This window comes from Oncorhynchus tshawytscha, linkage group LG16 (assembly GCF_018296145.1).
Source record: "Oncorhynchus tshawytscha isolate Ot180627B linkage group LG16, Otsh_v2.0, whole genome shotgun sequence".
NCBI lineage: Eukaryota > Metazoa > Chordata > Actinopteri > Salmoniformes > Salmonidae > Oncorhynchus > Oncorhynchus tshawytscha.
Genome location: NC_056444.1, coordinates 39,518,620 through 39,538,129, shown reverse-complemented (window position 1 = coordinate 39,538,129; position 19,510 = coordinate 39,518,620). Strand labels below are relative to the sequence as shown.

Here is a 19,510-nt window from a genome sequence, read left to right as displayed (position 1 = left end):
TGCCAATAACACCTGGGTTGTATTCACTAGACTGTAAAACTCGTAACTTGTTTTTATGGCATCTTACCGGCAGCCTTACCTGTAAGTTGCTGTAAAAAAAGAAAGTACAGTATGTTACCGTAAATTTCATTACTGTAAAGAAGAGTCCAAATCCCAAGTGAGGTTGACTCCTAAGTAATCAGAATACAGCATCATTCTGTCCCTTACATCAATAATACCTTATTCCGTCTCCAAAAATAAAGTCACTTTTTGTATATTTACCGTATTTTCACTGCAACCAGTAGCCGGGACATTTTTTTTTACAGTGTAATGAAGAACCCTCTGATTGGAACAGTGTAATGAAGAACCAGACAAATGGCTATGCAGAGGGTTATTCAAATAACAGATATAAAAAGGTTCTCCACAGCCAAAGAATAGGGTTCTCCTGCAGCAGTGCTTCTCAATTCTGGTCCTGGCGACCCAAAGGGCTGCACATTTTTGTTTTTGCCTTAGCAGTACACACCTGATTCAAATCATCAAAGCTTGATGATGAGCTGATACTTGGAATCAGCTGTGTAGTGCTAGGGAAAAAACACCAATTCAAACCCCTTTGGGTTCTACAGGGACAACATGAAACATTTTTGTACTAACAAGCACTTTTTTGTTTGTTTTAGAGTATCATCTGCACTACTATAACCCAGTAAAATACATTCTAAAGCTGTTGTGTGGTAGTCAGGAAATGGAATTCTAGTGGTCGGAATGGTTGTTGATGTATTTGTTGTTGACCCGCTCTCTCCCTCTTACTCTAGCTGGTTGAGTACTCTCTCCTCCAAGCCCAGGTACTCGCGTCTGTCCTCCTCCACCAGGGCTCTCTGTCTCTGGACTGGGTCTTCCAGATGTTTCATGGCCTCCGCCAACTTTATGCTGATCTCCTGCTCAGCCCGCTTCAGCTGCACACATAGAGCCTCCTGGTTCTGGAGCTAGGTAACACACACATGAATATACACACGTACACACACACATCTCAAGGAGCGAACACCATTCTTTGATTGTATCTGGTGGCATAATTCCCTTCCATTGATTAATGAGAAAGAAAGAGTTCGGTTTCTTAACCAATCCAGATAGACGGGGTGGATTGACAGCTGATTGACAGCTGATATCAAATTGATAGCCAATAAAAGTAGATAGGGGCTCCGGAGTGAAGTTTCCCCTAGGTACAGATCTAGGATCAGCTTCCCCTATCCCAATCCTAACCTTAACCATTAGTGGGGGAAAATGCTAAATGGACCCAAGATCAGAGTCTAGGAGAACCTTAATCCCACTCCTAGAGCATCACGGGTGTTACCTGCAGCTGTCTCATCTGATGGAGCTGCAGCCGAAGGTCCGAGACATTCTTCTTGAACTGGAACAGGTTGGCCTGAAAGGGGGCAGAGCCTGGTAGTGCAGGGGTGGAGCCACTCTCAGAGGGGAGTGCGGCACTTTTGGGTGCTAGGATAGGGGAACCTCCTGAATGACATCAAATCAAATAGCCACATTTAAAACCCCTACAAGCTAGTCAGTTCTACAAAGTTGATAACAAAACTGCACAAGAAAACAGAGTTGGATAGACGGCTCACTTTCCATAAAGATGAGCCCTCTATCCAGCTTTATGAAAACTGATTTACAACAATGGAATCAAAACAATAACCGGTGTGTGAAAATGCATCTAAACCCATACCATTGAATTATTCATAACGCAGGCTATGCTGTATGTATCCACAAGTACAGGAATCTTTTTCGCAATGTGACAGAAACTTGAGCAACACTGCAGACTTTGGAGGAAATAGGCAATACATTACTCCCTCATCAACAGAAAAGGAAATATCACACAGTCAAAAGTGCACAGGCACGTTAAAATGTCATTCCTCTCCTCCTCTGCGATTGAAAGGAGGGAGTAAGGTTCTCGCTCCTCCTTTTCACTTCTGCCTTCTGTCTGTCTACGTCCCAAATACCATCCTATTCCCTATGTAGTGCTCTCCTTTTGACCAGGGCCTATAGGGAAGCAGGTCATACACAGGGGCCCTGGTCAAAGGTTGTGCACTATATAGGGAATAGGGTGTCATTTGAAACGTAACCTCTGAGTCATTGGCCTGGCTAGCCCTCGCCTCACACATCTCTGTGCTTCCTGTGGCGCCTGCCCACAGAAGCACACGGCCGACCGCCAAACTCACCATATCTACATCCCAAATTGGCACCCTATTCCCTATGTAGTGCATTACTTTTGACCAGGGACTTTAGGGCTCTGGTCAAAAACAGTCCATTGTATTGGGAATAGAGAGGCATTTGGTACGCAGACCACTTCAAATCACTGTGAGTAATGGGAGACAGGAGACGGGTTTGCCCGCCATCGAAAACAACCGCCAGTCATGTCCTCTGGCCTCGGAGGCGGTCAGACTGACAAGATAATTACTCTTTACATGCTATGCCCTCTGCAGCCTGCACTGACAGTAACTCAAGTTGAATAAAATGACGCTGTTCCTCACATTCAGAGTGTGGTAATATGACCTTTGAACACCGACAGAGGTCGAAGAGTGTCTCTCGGGCGCTTGTTGTGGGAGTGGCACTTTAAGTTCCAATGCGGTGTTGTAAGCCAATGAAGTCCCTTAGCGGAAGTGAAAAAGTCCCTGTCCAGTGTCGGAACAATGAAAAGAGTGAAATGTTGCGAGGAAATGAGAGAGAGAGAGAGAGAACACTCTAAGCTCCCTCCAAACAGAGTAGATCTACATCCCAAATGGCACCCTATTCCCTATATAGTTAGTGCACTATAAAGGGAATAGGGTGCCATTTGGGATACACCCACAGTACAGCCCTGCTGTGGGGCTAAGGAACACACTGCTATTGGCACTGTGTAATCCCCCTCCAACATTCACCACAGTCCTCTCATAGTGGATGACAGCAGCACAGACCTGAAGTGCAGGTTCGGAAGAAAGCATTTCCTGTGTTTTACTGTCTGCGTACCAAATGGCCCATTGGGCTCTGGTTAATAGTAGTGCACTTTTTAGGGAATAGGATGCCATTTAGGATACAATACACTGTTTGGAGACTGAGAGGGTGTTTTTGTGATGGAGATTATGAAGTAACAACAAGAGAGTCTGAGGAATCAAGAGAAATATGTAAATTGTTCATGCATTTGATGCGGGGGAACGATAAACGAAGGGAAATCCTGTGAGACATGAACAGTCTTTTTGGTGTTGAAGAGATTGAAATTCACTCACACACACACACAACGTGACACAGCAGATTGTATCAGTGTGGTGTAAGAAGAAGCAGAAGAAGAAGTGTATCGCTAAGATGTAAGGAACTGCTTCGGCAGCAGACAGATAAATACCGCTCTGTTTTCCTTCCGCCGCCCTCCAGATTGCATTTCTTTTATCGAACCCACATCTGCGCAGACTGTTAGCCAGACGAGATTGAATCATCTTGGCGGGGATGAAGAAATAATACACTGCTCTTGTTTTTCAGCAGCACATATTAGGTTTGCTGTTTTTGTATGAGAAGAGTGGATTTGAGGGGGAATATGGGGGACTTGGCGAAGAGTAAAGTAAGCTGGTCTGTGACTGACTCACTGACAGTTTTAGTGGAGTGGTAGGGGAGAGCATACGGCAGACTGTTGAGTGACATTAACATGAGACTTGTCTGTGCAATACATCATGGGGAAAACGTGGATATGCAACAGAAAACTGTATTGTGAAGTAGATCATGGGCTGCATCCCAAATGCCAACCTATTCCCTATATAGTGCACCATTTTTTACCTGGTCCCATAGGAAAGCTCATAGGGCTCAAGTGAAAAGTAGGGCACTATATAGGGAATAGGGCACAATGTAGGGACACAGTTCATGATGTGATACATGCAGAAGGGTAATAGTGGTCCTGACCTGCACTGTGTGCACTCTGAACCGGAGACGCTTGTCTTGATGTCTTCATGGGTCGTTCGCTACACACACACACACACACACACAAACGGAGACAGAGTGAGAGAAAGAGACCTATGAATTCTGTTGAATCACGATATAAGAGATTCAATAAAAAACCCTGGGCACTGTCCTTCAGTTAGGGTTGATACATATTAGTAAAAGCCGTATAGACAGCCATACGTATGGTTGGGCAGACTGACAGAGGGACATGTTAACATGATGGCTGTTAGGAGCAGTCTGTTCCCATAGTAAATGATCCCATGTTCATTCCACTCATCGTGCATTCATTGAGATGTTTCATTGTAAACCCAAGCAAACACAGTTAGCACAAGATCTCCACAGAGTAGGTTGAAATGCAAAGGTCAACTGCAGCCATATCAACCTATAGAGGCAGCCATTTTGGAGAATATATGGAGATAATATCAGACCCCTTGTGCACCCTATTTTACCCCTGACAATGTTCTGTTTACCTAGGCTGGCTCAGATGGCTAAAAGTGAGAGCTAGTTTATTTGCGATTATCTTTTTCCACTTTGGCTGGGGCAGCCTGGGCTTATCTCAGAGAACTCAATGTCCCAAGCTGCCTCACTTCATCTTCTTGCTTACCTGAGAGCCTCGTTGGTGCCACTAGTGTTTGGGGACGTTAAAAGTGCATGCTGAACAAGACCAGTCAAGCTGGCAATCTGTTGCTCCATAGCCTTCATTCGCTCTCTGCAGGAAACATCAGAATATCAAGCTTTTAAAAATGGGGCATACTAGGCGGTGGCATTTTTGACATTTAAGTTATAAGTACTTTTTAAGTTAGGAGTTACTTCCTAACTACTACCTGCATTGTTTCCATGTCAGACGTGGTTGCTTAGAAATCAAATTAGCGATATAAAATTAAAAACACAAGGAGTAAGTTATGTACTGGATAGTGAGAATAGAAGTTAATTGATTTGTCAAATAGATGGGCTTCTGCTATATAAACAGTTGAATACACTTTTAAAGCAATATCTGGCCAAAAGTAAGTGTTCCAAGCTGTCAAAATACAGTGCTAAAGGTAGTGACGGCTCCATTCAGGCAAAAATAAACTTTATATCCCAGCTTACACAGTGTAATAAATACAACCACTTTAGAATGCCTGTTTTGCCCTCCTGGAGTCTGCCTGGAATAGTCTAGAAAAACAAGAGTGGGCTAGTCTGAATTTCTGAATACAAGACAGGGCTGTCTAGTAGATTTAGCCCAGAGGTTGAGATGAGTTGGACCTTAGTGGGCACATTGTGGATAAAACAATAGACTGCGTCACTGGTTGTCGGGCGCCCGGACGAGAAAGAGAAGACAAACTCATCAATTCTCATATTACTCTGGCAGGATCGGCAATGTGAAGAAAACCAAGCACAGGGTTGAATAGGGATCCTTATGCTTGGTGATTGCTCGTTGACCAGTGAGGCTCAGACATAGAGGAGCACTGTCTTTTCACATGTCATCACATATCTAAATGGCACGGGAGGGGAGGGGAGGTGAGAGCGCTGGATGGGGCTAGATGAGGACAAGAGAAATGACTGTGATCCTGATAGTGCTGTATATTGCGGCCAGGCAATGTACTGTAGAGAAACAGACACTTAGCTATGTCTCCCCCGGGGCACTGAAATGCAAAGCCAAAAGAGAAAAGTTTCTTGTGCCTATATAGCCATTATAGAGCACCGTGCCTATACGGAATAGTCTTTGTGCGTGTAAGTACAACTCATGCTTGAAGGCCACTCCGTAGTTATAGAGTATAAAGTAAGTGAACAAAGCTACCCTGTTTGTTGTACATTAAGTACCTTTCCACATAAATTCCTTTACTCCTTTTCCCCCAGACCCATTTAAGATGGGAATGTCCCAAATATATGTTACATTTGAGTCATTTAGCAGACAGTCTTATCCAGAGTGACTTGGGGTTAAGTGCCTTGCTCAAGGGACCATTGACAGATTTTTCACCTAGTCGGCTTGGGTATTCAAACCAGTGACCTTTTGGATACTGGCCCAATGCTCCTAACCACCAGGCTATCTGCCTATGCGGGCCCTGGTCAAAGGATTGTGCACTTTAAAGGGAATAGGGTGCCATTTGGGACACAGACCATGGTGTTTGTGCCATGCAGGTGGTCCTAGTGATCTGTTCCCCCTGATTCGGCTTTCAGGAAGCCCGGGTCTTATCCAACCTGGCCAATATTTGCTTTGGTTTTCCTAAGCAGTACACACATAGCCCCCTCACCCCCATAGCCATCCGGTCTAATGCATTCAAATGAAACCACAAATAATTGTATGGCTGGAGTATGTCCCTCATGCCCTCTCTTGTGCTTGTGTGTTCTGTCCTTTAGTGAAACAGAACGAGCCAGGTTGAAATAGCCACAGGGATGACTGCCGGAGTGCAGGGCTAACAGACGATGTACACGGGGCATGCAGACAGAGTGTTATTGATATACAGTCTGGATAGGGGGCTTGAAGCGCTATTCCATTACTGCGCTGGCCTGGTTTACAGAGTCAACTAAGTCAACTGAGTAAACCAGCCCTCTTCAACTCTTCACTCCAAGGTTTTGGGACTAGGGATAAGCTATTCATATCAAAAGAGCTGGTTACACACACGGCCCAAATTGATCTAGATAAAAGTCAATACGTATATTCATAACCATAACACAGTGTTATAGCCCACTGTGCTAAATGTGATGACCTTGACAAGGCGGACCAGACACGCAGTGTGTGTGTGTGTGTGTATGTATCTGTGAGACAGGGCAGACAACTGAGATGTCTCTGCCCTGCAGTGGTGATGATGAGACAGTCTGAGCTAAGATTAAAACAGTGCAGCTCACGGTTACTGTTAGGGTGGTACAAGGATGCAATGTTAGTTCATCTATGCCCCCATGCAGTATCAGACCCTTTCACTGAGCCCCCGCCCCACCTCAGGTCCCCCGGGTTGGCTTACCGTGTCTGGGGGTCGTTGGCTGGCGGGATAGGGCCGTGACCACCCTGGAGGTCCGGGACAACTGGAGACGCCATGTTGCTTCTGCTTTTCACCACTTCCTCCTTCCTGAAGGACTGTCGAACGGGCGAGGAGCGCTCTTGGGGAATGCCGCTGGGAGGGGGTGGCGCCCCGTGGAGGTCAATCATCCTCACCTCTGCCATCCTGTGGGGTGAGGGGGGTGGGGTCTTGGAGCCCAGTGTAGGCAGCTGGCTGTCTCCGTACTTCCTGGACTTCTGGCGGTAGAGTGACGGTTGTTCCATGGCATCGGTGGGGCTGGGCCCGCTGTAGGAGCCTGTGGAGCGGATGGAGACGCGGTGGTATCCAGCCAGGCTGCCATGGTCCACAATGTCCCCAGCAGGAGGGTGCCCTCCATGGGCAAGGCCGTGGCCCATCCTCCCCTCGTTGAGGAGCAAGTATGGGTCAGCGTACAGCCCCTCTCCACCCCTCAATAGGCTGGGACTCATAGCACTCAGGTCCTCGTCGGGCTTGACGTCCCGCCTCTCCAGGATGGCGCTGGGGCAGGGGGACACAGATCGTGTGGGAGGGGTGGCGTTGGAAATGCGCTCCCGTGGCATGGTGGCAGTGCCGGGCATGGACCCCGGACGCGGGCCAAAGGGGATCCGGGAGGGCGAGGGGGGCAGGGAGTGGGCCGTGGGTGGGGACAGGGAGCCCTGCATGGGGTGGTGTGGAGGGGGGCCCATGGAGAGCTGTCGCATTGGGGGGTGCTGGCCATCTCTGCTGCCATACATCACCTCTCTGTGCATCTGGAGGAAGAATGGAACCAAAAACACCAAATCACGTTATTACTACGTTACACTTACGTTAATTGACCATGTTAACCAAGCGTTGTCGAGTGTCACAGCCCTCAGGTAGTCGGCCATGACACCTCCGTCTGAGCGTCTATAGCTCTGGTCTGTTGTCAACCCTGCATCTCTGGAGAGAGGTCACCAAACACACCATGCCTGCATCCCAAATGGCACCCTATTCCCTATGTCATTCACTAGGGCTCCGGTAAAGGTAGTTGAATAAATAGGGATATCGTGGCATTTGGGATGCAGACCATTACGCTCTAAGCCGGCCAGGACAGTTGGTTTTCATGGTCTAGAGAAAAAGAATGTCGCATCAGCACATTCTCAGAGTGAGAAAACATCTTAAATCCTGCTAAGACCACAGGGATACTTTCCCCCCTATCAATATTTGACTAACATTTCACAGACACCCCAAATTGCCTATACCCTCAGGCTTACAAAATATGATTTGACATGAAAACAAGTTTTTTTGGGATAAAATTCCCCTCATAAGCAGGATATTCACATTAAACTTTAAAGCTAGGTGATTACCTTGAGGGTTTCTTTAAGGCTCATGCTAGCTTGTGAGCTCAATTGCCACTGGTTGCTGATAACAGTGTGCCTTTTAAAACAACCAACATGTGAAAACACAGAGAGAGAATGATTTCAACTTTGTGCCCACAGGCAGGAAAGAAGTATCTGGTAAATTAGCAACAGGTTCCGTCGTCTGGCACAGCCATTTTAAACAGGCAGCTGTGACTGCATTGAACCACACAAAAGGACCCCAGAGTACCTGTGGACAAACTATGAAATCACTTCATTCAGCTACAGCTGGGTTAAAGGAGAGGCATGACTGGAGCAGATTTCGGGAGTTAAAAGTCAAACGTGGAGGGCAGAGAGTATGCAGAGATCTTTACACACAGGAATGCATGGTTAACTCACTGCCAGGTTGTGAGAGGGAGTTAGTTCATTTCTTCCCAATGCACTACTTCTACTGTGGTTCAGTGGTTTTTGTGGCCAGCCACCTGCTTCGGTGGAAGCAAACGTATGGTCTAAACCTCAATGTAAATATCGCATCTGTTGCGACCCTGCTATTTGTAGACAAGCATCAAAAAGTGTTCACAACTACCTGTTTAGTGTGTCAATACCAGCAATCCCAATATTACGCTCCCAGAAGTCCTGTTTTGTACACATGGCCGAAATGGTGGCTTATTGGAGCCGTTTTGTATACAGTTTTTTCTTCGACTTGGCTACTATTGTGATCTCACTCGCCGTGTTTTGTTGTTCGTAATTGAATAATCCACTTTCGTCCACCTGTCGTCTTTTAATTCATTATGAATCCCAGTATTTAAATGATTTCATATGGTGACTGTTTGATTCCCTATGGCCATAAAGAATCAAGACAGTTCAAATGTGCTCCTGCCAAGGTGGTAGTCATTGTATAAGAGAGAGAGAAAAAGAGATGTTGCCCATAAACTGTCATCCTAACAATGAAAATCCCTATTACCTCATCCAAGGACTGCAGTGGAGACCAATACAAATACAACAAGTCTCACAACTTCTCCATCAGCACTCCTGATTCATGTGGGTGTATATCTAGCCTGGTGCAGGAACTCTAATAGCCTCATGTAGTACTCATATGAAACTGGATTGAGCTGACTTTATGAGACCCTCCTAGACATACTGTCCTTCTAATGAGATCCTTACGGAGGCAGTGGAAAGAGAGAGGTCTCGGAGCCAAAAGGCCACATGAGCCAAACTCAAACCAAATGTTCCCCCATTTCGCCGCTAGTTCTCCTCACATCTTCAGATGTGTTGGTTTATTTCTTTAAAAAAAAAAGGCAATGTTTTATAGGTCTACGGACAAACCTGGACCTCCTGCCTTATAAGGTCACACTATTGAAAATGCAATGTGGTCTTTCAAGAGGACGAAAGGAGTGCATAGTGTCAGGTATAACATCTGTTTATGATTGACAAGCCATCACAAAACAGCATAGAACAGCTGTGCTCGACTTCGTACAACTACCTGGCGCTTTTCCTTTGTTTAGGAATAATATGTAGTACTTTGTCCACCTTGTAATAATCCTATCAAACCAAAACAGTTTTAACATTGAGCATTTCCATAAGAGACGTGTGAAAATAGTCTACTTCGAAAGTGAGTTTTTGAACTCCGTAGCTTTGTGCTTTCCATTTTTCTCTATTACGTGTTGTTCCACGGCCTCTGATTAGAATATTCCCGGCCAGAATTTCCTTTAACATATAGTAGCTTGATTTATACAGCAAGACCCAATTTATACAGCAAGACCCTCAGTTCAACAGGTACAGCAGGCATTACAAGGAGATTTGGAGAATATCAGGGAGTGGGTTTGCCGGGAACAAACTTGTTGTAAACACCAAGAAAACCGAAGTTATGTTAGTCTGTTCCACTAGGAAAAGGCCAACACAGCATGGGATACAATTAAGTATGGGGGGGGGAGTGCAAATTGAGGAAGTGGCAGAAAGCAAACTACTAGGAGTGCATCAAGACAACTGCTTATCAAGGTCGTCTCAGATCAGTCATTTATGTAAAATAAATATGTATATTAAAACTGCATGCATGATCAGAAGGATAGCTAAATATTTACCAGAAAAGATTCTTGAGCAAATAACACATTAACTAATTGAGAGTCAGGTGAACTACTGTTCTTGTGGTCTGGGGAAAGCGTCAGCAAGTGAAATTAGGAGGCTGCAGATTGCACAGAACAAAGCGTCAAGGACTGTTTAAAGGTGGAGATATGGTTCTTCTGTTGTAGTCATGCACAAATGCTCTTGGTTGGTCATCAATCAACTGAATTGAAAACAATATGCTTATTTTACAATATACACCATTTAAAACAGCCAAACTCTATTCACAATGGTATTCCGTTGGTAAGAGACAGACATTCAGTAAATACTAGGAATAGATTGTCCACCATCTGTGTTGTCCAGACAGAAAAGAGAAATAGGCAAAAGAACATTTGGATTTAGTGCAATAAAGAATCAATATATATTTTTAGACTGAGTATTTATCGGGTCAATATGTTAGTTTATTATGTCTTATCTATGAGATAGATAAGCCCTTAACTGTATTCCATACCTTTTTACAATCAATAAAAGCATTGTTGTAAAATAAAAATTTTGTCTTACGATTCAATTTAACTGCATAATTACGTAATGTTCTATAATTCAGTTAATCAATTTCTAGTTCAGATTCGGCTGCTAAGACTTGTGCCATATTTCTTTGAGAAAAAGCCTCACCCAGTTCATCATCAATCCATGGAGAGGGACGAGCCCCAACTGTACTCTTTCTTACTGGGTCACGATGGTCCCTTACCTCAGTGAGCAAATCCATAAAACATTCTGTAGCGTGATTTAAAATCATCCTCTAGATAAATCAGCTCCCATTGTACAGCAGCCAAATCATTTAGAAATAGCTCATGATTAAATCAGGGTGGCAGCGTAGCCTAGTGGTTAGAGCGTTGGACCAGTAACCGAAAGGTTGCAAGTTCAAATCCCCTGCCCCTGAACAAGGCCCACTGTTCCTAGGCCGTCATTGAAAATAAAAATTAGTTCTTAACTGACTTGCCTAGTTAAATAAAGGTACAAATTTATCTTGAACACAATCCTTGGGGGATTCTTTGGAACCTTGCTGTTCGTGGTTATGGTCACAATATTATGGTCTGTCCAGCCCACTGGCATTGACCTGGCTTTTAAGCATTGCAGAAGATCAGATCAATGCATGTGTCAGAACGGTGACCCAAATTAGTTGATGATCTCGTAGTATGGTTAAATAAATTACAAAATTGTTATTTTCAATTAACCATTTGTTTCAAACCACAGTTCTCAGCATATCATCAATTTACTTCAATTTGAATGATTATGATCCTTCCAATTTATATTAAAATAAAGATACATTTATGTTGCATCTGTGGCCTGGTCAAACCCAGTGCATAAAGTCATTCAGATAGGACACCTTAGAGCTAGGAGATCTATACACACATCCTACCAATATGGGTGCCTGGCGAGGTAGATCTACTTGAGCCCGTAGAGTGCCTCTATTTGACATACATTAAGGCCATCCCTCCTCTTAAAAGGAATATGATTCTGAATATACAGTGCTACACCCCCGCCATCCCTATTCCTGTCCCTTCTAAGTAGACAATATCCATGGATGTTCATTTGCCCATCATTTACAGCTGCATCTAAATGTGTTTCGGTCAAAGCCAAAATATGAATATTACTTATGTCGACCAAGTTAAAAACCTCATGTATTTTGTTAGGAAGGCTACATACATTATGCAGCCCTTTCCTTATCAAGTGGAGATCAATATAGCATATATCTGTTATAGTTGAAGTTGTCATGATACACTAGAACACACAAACTCAGATTTGAACATTCAATTAAAATAGCCAGGGAGTTACTCTAGAGTCCCGATACAATTGCCCGTTGATGTAAAGTTTATCCATCACCAAGGAGACTCGTTGATTCAGGCAACGCTTTTCCTTCATGATGGGATACATTTTTTTCTCCTTTTATTGGTCTTGCTGGGGAATTGATCATTCATTCCAAAATCAGTGTTTCTGAGTTCTCTGCCCCTGCTCTTCGTCATTTCCTTTTTGTTTAAATTTGTCAAAACATGTAATAATAGCCCGTGGCCTATTCCCAGAGGCCTTACCCATTCCATGGACTCCGGAGAACGTGACATTATGCACAACATCAGTGGGCAGTTCCAGTTGAGTTGACATAAAGTCTCGGACTGTGTCCTCACAGCCTCTGCTGTTGTCATTCTCCGGTATCCCTGAAAACATATTCTAAAATGTATTTAATTGTCCGCCAACCACCCCTCAACCTACAAACAATACCCCATAATGACAAAGCAAAAACAGGTTGTTAGAAATATGCAAATTTATAAAATATTCAAAACATAATTAACACATTTACATAAGTATTCAGACACTTTACTCAGTACTTTGTTGAAGTCCCTTTGTCATCGATTACAGTCTTCTTGGGTATGACACTCCCATTCTTCTCTGCAGATTCTTTCAAGCTCTGGTCAGGTTGCATGGGGAGTGTCGCTGCACAGCTATTTTCAGGTCTCTCCAGAGATGTTCGATCGGGTTCAAGTCCGGGCTCTGGCTGGGCCACTCAAGGGCATTCAGAGACTTGTCCCGAAGCCACTTCTATGTTGTCTTGGCTGTGTGCTTAGGGTCATTGTCCTGTTGGAAGGTGAACCTTCACCCCAGTCTGAGGTCCTGAGCACTCTGAAGCAGGTTTCATCAAGGATCTCTCTGAACTTTGCTCTGTTCATCTATCCCTCAATCCTGACTAGTCTCCCAGTCCCTGTCACTGAAAAACACCCCCACAGCATGATGCTGCCACAACCGTGCTTCACCAGAGGGATGGTCCAGGTTTCCTCCAGATGTGACGCTTTGCATTCAGGCCAATCTTGGTTTCATCAGACCAGAGAATCTTGTTTCTCATGGCCTGAGAGTCCTTTAGGTGGCTTTTGGCAAACTCCAAGTGGGCTGTCATGTGCCTTTTACTGAGGAGTGGCTTCCATCTGGCCATTCTACCATAAAAGGCCAGATGGGTGGAGTGCAGCAGAGATGGTTGTCCTTCTGGAAGGTTCTCCCATCTCCACAGAGGACCTCTGGAGCTCTGTCAGAGTGACCATCAGGTTCTTTATCATCAACTCCCTGACCAAGGTCCTTCTCCCTGGATGCTCAGTTTGGCCGGACGGCCAGCTCTAGAAAAATTCTTGATGGTTCCAAACTTCTTCCATTTAAGAATGATGGTTGCCACTGTGTTCTTGGGGACCTTCAATGCTCCAGACATTTTTTGGTACCCTTCCCTAGATCTGTGTCTTGACACAATCCAGTCTCAGAGCTCTATGGACAATTCCTTTGACCTCATGACTTAGTTTTTGCTCTGACATGCACTGTCAACTGTGGGACCTTATATAGACAGGTGTGTCTTTCCAAATCATGCCCAATCAATTGAATTTACCACAGGTGGACTCCAATCAAGTTGTAGAAACATCTCAAGGATGATCAATGTAAACAGGATGCACCTGAGTCTTATTTTTTTTTTTTTTTTAAATTTTACCTTCATTTAACCAGGCAAGTCAGTTAAGAACACATTCTTATTTTCAATGACGGCCTGGGAACAGTGGGTTAACTGCCTGTTCAGGGGCAGAACGACAGATTTGTACCTTGTCAGCTCGGGGGTTTGAACTCGCAACCTTCCGGTTACTAGTCCAACGCTCTAACCACTAGCAAAGGGTCTGAATACTTATGTAAATAAGGTATGTTTTTTTATTTTTAATACATTTGGAAAAAAATGCAAAAAAAACAGTTTTTGCTTAGTTATTATGTCTGCGTAGATTGATGAGGAAAAACATTTATTTAATACATTTTAGAATAAGGCTGTAATGTAACAAAATGTGGAAAAAGTCAAGGGGTCTAAATACTTTCCAAATGCCCTGTATACACATTATAGCTGTATCACTTCATGAGCAGGTATTTAAAAGGAGTGATCTGGGATTGGTACATCCATTTTGGGACTTAAATCAAAATCAAATTTTATTGGTCACATGCAATAGCATCTGCTAATAATGTGTAAGTGTAGCGAAATGCTTGTGCTTCTAGTTCCCACAGTGCAGCAATATCCAACATGTAATCGAAAAATTCCACAACATCTACCTAATACACACAAATCTAAGTTAAAGGAATATGGATATATACATGATAAATATTTGGATGACAATTTTTATTAAATAAAGCCATTGATTGTTGAAGAATCTAACCGCTTTGTTGTTTGAATCCCAGAACAACTTATTGCAAGTGTCATATTTCTGTTACAGGTACTGTACTTGAAATAGGTATTTGAATGACTGAGTATTTTTTTTTCTTTCAATTACACTGGGGCTGAACTACACGCCAATGTATTTTGTATTTTCAAAATACTGTAGGTTGTAGACATTTTGTGGCCCTTCACTTCCCCTGTATCAGAAGTCTTTTTTTGTAACCATTACGGAGAATGTTGCCGTTCGGGTAATTCAAATGATCGAACTCTTGGAAGTAACAAACATATGTATTTCAAATACAAGTATTTTGTGGTTTATTTTGATACTTTTGATCTTCATGGTATTTTGCATGTGTATTTTATAATTGTATTTGGTCATTTTTGCCCATCACTGGATGAGATCAAAGTCCATAGCCTAACTCATTTGGTCTGTTAAAGGGACAATGTGGGAGTCAAACATCATCAAAGTGGTCACCGCCTTTTAAAGAGACAGGCGACTTCAACGCAATCGCACACCGGTGCCTAGAACAAATTAACTCAAACCTGGAAGGGTTTGTGTGCGTAACCTGTGCGTGAGTGTGCGCATGTGTTTGTGCTCAACCTGTGTGTGAGTGTGTGTGTGTGTGTGTGTGTGTGTGTGTGTGTGTGTAAGACAATGCCCATAGATCTCCTGGAGTAGTCCAGTAGTCTAGAGACAGAATAAGTGTGTGAATTGCTCCTGAGGGTTAAACAATGACAGAACTGATAAGACAGCTCATGAGAACTGGGTTGCGTATTCATGCAGGGTGTGTGTGTGTGTGTGTGTGTGTGTGTGTGTGTGAGTGTGTTCACTTTTTATAACACTGCTCATAACATATGTCTACTTCCTGTTAAACAAATCAACAGTAGAGCAATCCATGGTTCTTTCTTAAATGTTCTGCCGTGCATGCAGTAGCTGCTTTAGAAATGGTGGTTGCTCCTTGGTATCCTACGCGTTCGATTCATTTCAGTAAAATACTATACTACACAGTGTATGCTTATACAGTAGGAAATAGAGGCAGACTGAAGCACAGTTTCATAAACAATAGAGAGAATAAATCAAAAGTAGTCCCTAGACTTAAAGACTCAATGGTACTTTACTCTACTACTAAAGCAAAACACTACAGAATCTGACAGCACACTCCACTTCCCATAAAGCAAAGCTGCCGTCTCGCTACAAAGACACAATACATGATGCTGGGCTCATTGAAAGGGTCGTTGTGATTGTAATTAACTGCAATAATACTCCTGTTTTGCATCCCAAATGGCACTCTACTCCCTATATGGTGCCCACTTTTTAACCAGGACCCAATAGGGCTCTGGGCAAAAGTACAGATGGAGACTCCTCATGGCTAGATAGATAAAGCATCCAAGAAGACTAAGTAGGATCAGGGTCAGTTGATCAGAAAGGATTTGGGGTTAGAACACACGAGGAATGAGGTCTTTGCGTGTTGGTTTCCTGCCGTTACATCAGCAGGAAACCAACACGAGGAGAGCAGGCAACAGCCTTGTGGGAGAATAGCAGGAGATTTGGAGAAGAATGGACAAGGAAAAGCCACATGAATGTAGTTCAATTATTTCAGGAGAACTGCGCTAAAGCACACACAAGGCTCCCTCGATCCCCCCCCCAAAATTAGGCACGGAGAACAGAAGACCCCCATGAACAGAAAACAGATTAAGGAAGACGGGGAGGTTGGGGGGGTCATTCCTCTACCTAGATGCTGAGAGGAAGGGATGATAAGTAGGAGACAAGAGGGTAGAGGAGGATAGGGTGAGAGGGGAGGAAGAGGTGGGGCCCCCATTGACGGTGTTATTTATACGTTAGACTGACTAGAATGGCCTATTCCGTACTGGAGCTGTTTCCGTGGGAATGGCTGGCATGTTGCACATAATAATACACCTGTACTTTTATTTTTTACAAAAGCACCACAGTAGGGATGGACTTAGAATTAGACCCTCTATATTCCTTTGCTCAGGCAGGAATTAAAAGATGCACTATGCAGAAATCACTCCGCCATTTCCTGGTTGCAAAACTTCTAATAGTTGGCCTAATTTCAGTTTATGTGACAAAACAAGCAAGTATAGTGTAGAGAATAATTGTATCATCTACACCGCTGTGAAATGTATTTTCCACAAACAAAAACATTGTATTTTCAGCCGTTTGAAGCTGGTGTACAAAACCGAAAGTATAGTACTCACCCTGGCATCGCCGTTGGTGGGTCTTGGGCCGTGGCTGAAGGCTTGTGCGGGGTCCTTGTGGTATACCTTCAGGCAGGAGTGATCCGTGATATTCCTGGAGAGAGAAACAGCCGAAGTTTGACGAGGTGCCCAGATTATATCACTATCGGACAGCGGTCTGTCTCCTCTAGCTGCGAGACTCCTATACCGAGACATTGGTGTGTACTCTGACAAGGCTATGTCATACACAGTCCGTGGTCTGGTGTACTGACCGTACACTGGCTCAGACATCACGGTGCTGTGTCGAAAGTGTCCAATTATTCCAAAACTTGTCTAGTAGTGTTACGGTAAATAGTTTTCCTCAAATAAATAAAGCTCCTATGTAAAGCTCTCTCTGCCTAGATGTGTTCTGAGTCAGCTAGTACTCCTGCGCTCTACCGTACCAGTCTGTGAGGAACAAACATGTGACAACTTTTACAGCCCTGATAAAAAAAGATGACGGCTAGTCATAAAGTAAACATCCCACCACCGCAAGAACATTACAGATAGAGAACACTTGTTTTTCCATTTGAGCCCAGTGTGCCAAAAACTTGTACCCTACAGAAATTCAAATATACAATATAGTCTCTAAACAGCTGGGGGCGGGGAGTGTTGGACTAGTAACCGGAAGGTTGCAAGTTCAAATCCCCGAGCTGACAAGGTACAAATCTGTCGTTCTGCCCCTGAACAAGGCAGTCAACCCACTGTTCATAGGCCGTCATTGAAAATAAGAATTTGTTCTTAACTGACTTGCCTAGTTAAATAAAGGTAAAATAATAAAAAATAATAAAAAATCCTTGTATAATCCATATACAGTGCATTCGGAAAGTATTCAGACCCCCTGACTTTTTCCACGTTACTTTACAGCCTTATTCTAAAATGGATTCAATAGTTTTTTCCCCCTCATCAATCTACACAATACCACATGATGAAAAAGCGCACCCTTTACTCAGTACTTTGTTGAAGCACATTTGGCACTGGCAGTGATGACAGCCTTGAGTCTTCTTGGGTATGATGCTACAAGCTTGGCACACCTATATTTGGGGAGGTTCTCCCATTCTTCTCTGCAGATCCTCTCATCAGGTTCGATGGGGAGCATCGCTGCACAGCTATTTTCAGGTCTCTCCAGAGATGTTCGATTGGGTTCAAGTTCGGGCTCTGGCTGGGCCACTCAAGGACATGCAGAGACTTGTCCCAAAGCCACACTTGCGTTGTCTCGGCTGTGCGCTTAGGGTTTTTGTCCTGTTAGAAGTTGAACCTTTGCCCCAGTCTGAGGTCCTGAGCACTCTGGAGCAAGTTTTCATCAAGCATGTCTCTGTACTTTGCTCCTTTCATCTTTCCATCGATCCTGACTAATCTCCCAGTCCCTGCCACTGAAAAACATCCCCGCAGCATGATGCTGCCACCACCATGCTTCATCTTAGAGATGGTGCCAGGTTTCCTACAGACGTGACCACGTATGACATTCAGGCCAAAGTTTTCAATCTTGGTTTCATCATACCAGAGAATCTTGTTTCTCATGGTCAGTCCTTTAGGTGCTTTTTGCCAAACTCCAAGCAGGCTGTCATGTGCCTTTTACTGAGGAATGGCTTCTGTCTGGCCACTCTATCATAAAAGGCCTGATTGGTGGAGTGCTGCATAGATGGAAGTCCTTCTGGAAGTCCCGTCTCCACAGAGGAACTCTGGAGCTCTGTCAGAGTGACCTTCGGGTTCTTGGTCACCTCTCTGACCAAGGCCCTTCTCCCCCGAATGCTCAGTTTGGTTTGGCGGCCAGCTCTAGGAAGAGTCTCGGTGGTTCCAAACTTCTTCCATTTCAAGAGGCCTCTGTGTTCTTGGGGACCTTCAATGCTGCAGACATTTTTTGGTACCCTTCCCCAATCCTGTCTCGGAAAATTCCTTCGACCTCATGGCTTGGTTTTTGCTCTGACATGTACTGTCAACTGTGGGACCTTATATAGAAAAATGTGAGTCTTTCCAAATCATGTCCAAATCAATTGAATTTACCACAGATGGACTCCAATCAGGTTGTAGAAACATCTCAAGGATGCTCAATGGAAACAGGATGAAACCAAGCTCAATTTCGAGTGTCGTAACGAAGGGTCTGACTACATTTAGAAATTATACTTATACTTCTGTTTTTGTTTTTCTTATACATTCACAAAAGTTTCTAAAAACCTGTTTTCGCTTCGGTGTTATGGGGGATTGTGTGTAGATGAAAAAGTAATTGAATCCATTTTAGAATAAGGCTCTAACGTAAAAAAATGTGGAAAAGTGTCAAGGGGTCTGAATACTTTCCAAATGCCCTGTCTATATGGTTGGACTTTATGAAATGTTGTCTCCCATAAACACACCCATAATACCAGGAAGTGGGTGATTGGTGACGTGACTGTGTGTGGGGATGACTGAGGGCATGAAACCCTGGTCAGTGTTGTCTTATAGAGAGAAAAACAGTGAGATTCTATGTTAAAAGAAAGGCAGGCTAACGCTAATGCTACATGTGCCTCTGCAAAGAGACACTTAATATGTGTCCCAAATGGCATCCTATTCCCTACATAGTGTATTACTTTTTTTTACCAGAGTTCCTTTGTGCCCTGGTCAAAAGTAGTGCACCAAATAGGGAATATGGTGCCATTTGGGACGCATATTAAGTGTCTCTTTGCACAAGCTTCTGCACATAGAAGACAGCCAGACTGTGGCCACCTTTGATACAGCTCTCTCACTCACTTTAAATCTGTGGCTCTGGAAGAAAC

The 19,510-nt window shown here is 43.9% G+C and overlaps 1 protein-coding gene across 1 annotated transcript in view; it reads right to left on the bottom strand.

Annotated features, from left to right (window-relative positions):
• Nucleotides 1–19,510, bottom strand: part of LOC112215641 (sickle tail protein homolog) — a 72,845-nt gene that overhangs the window by 15,017 nt on the left and 38,318 nt on the right. Inside the window, exons 4-9 of the mRNA XM_042299907.1 lie at nt 16,743–16,836; nt 6,876–7,678; nt 4,538–4,642; nt 3,895–3,953; nt 1,325–1,485; nt 784–959 (exon numbers count right to left, since the gene is read on the bottom strand). Of these exons, the coding sequence (XP_042155841.1) occupies nt 784–959; nt 1,325–1,485; nt 3,895–3,953; nt 4,538–4,642; nt 6,876–7,678; nt 16,743–16,836 (1,398 nt within the window). The remainder of the gene's footprint in view (nt 1–783; nt 960–1,324; nt 1,486–3,894; nt 3,954–4,537; nt 4,643–6,875; nt 7,679–16,742; nt 16,837–19,510) is intronic.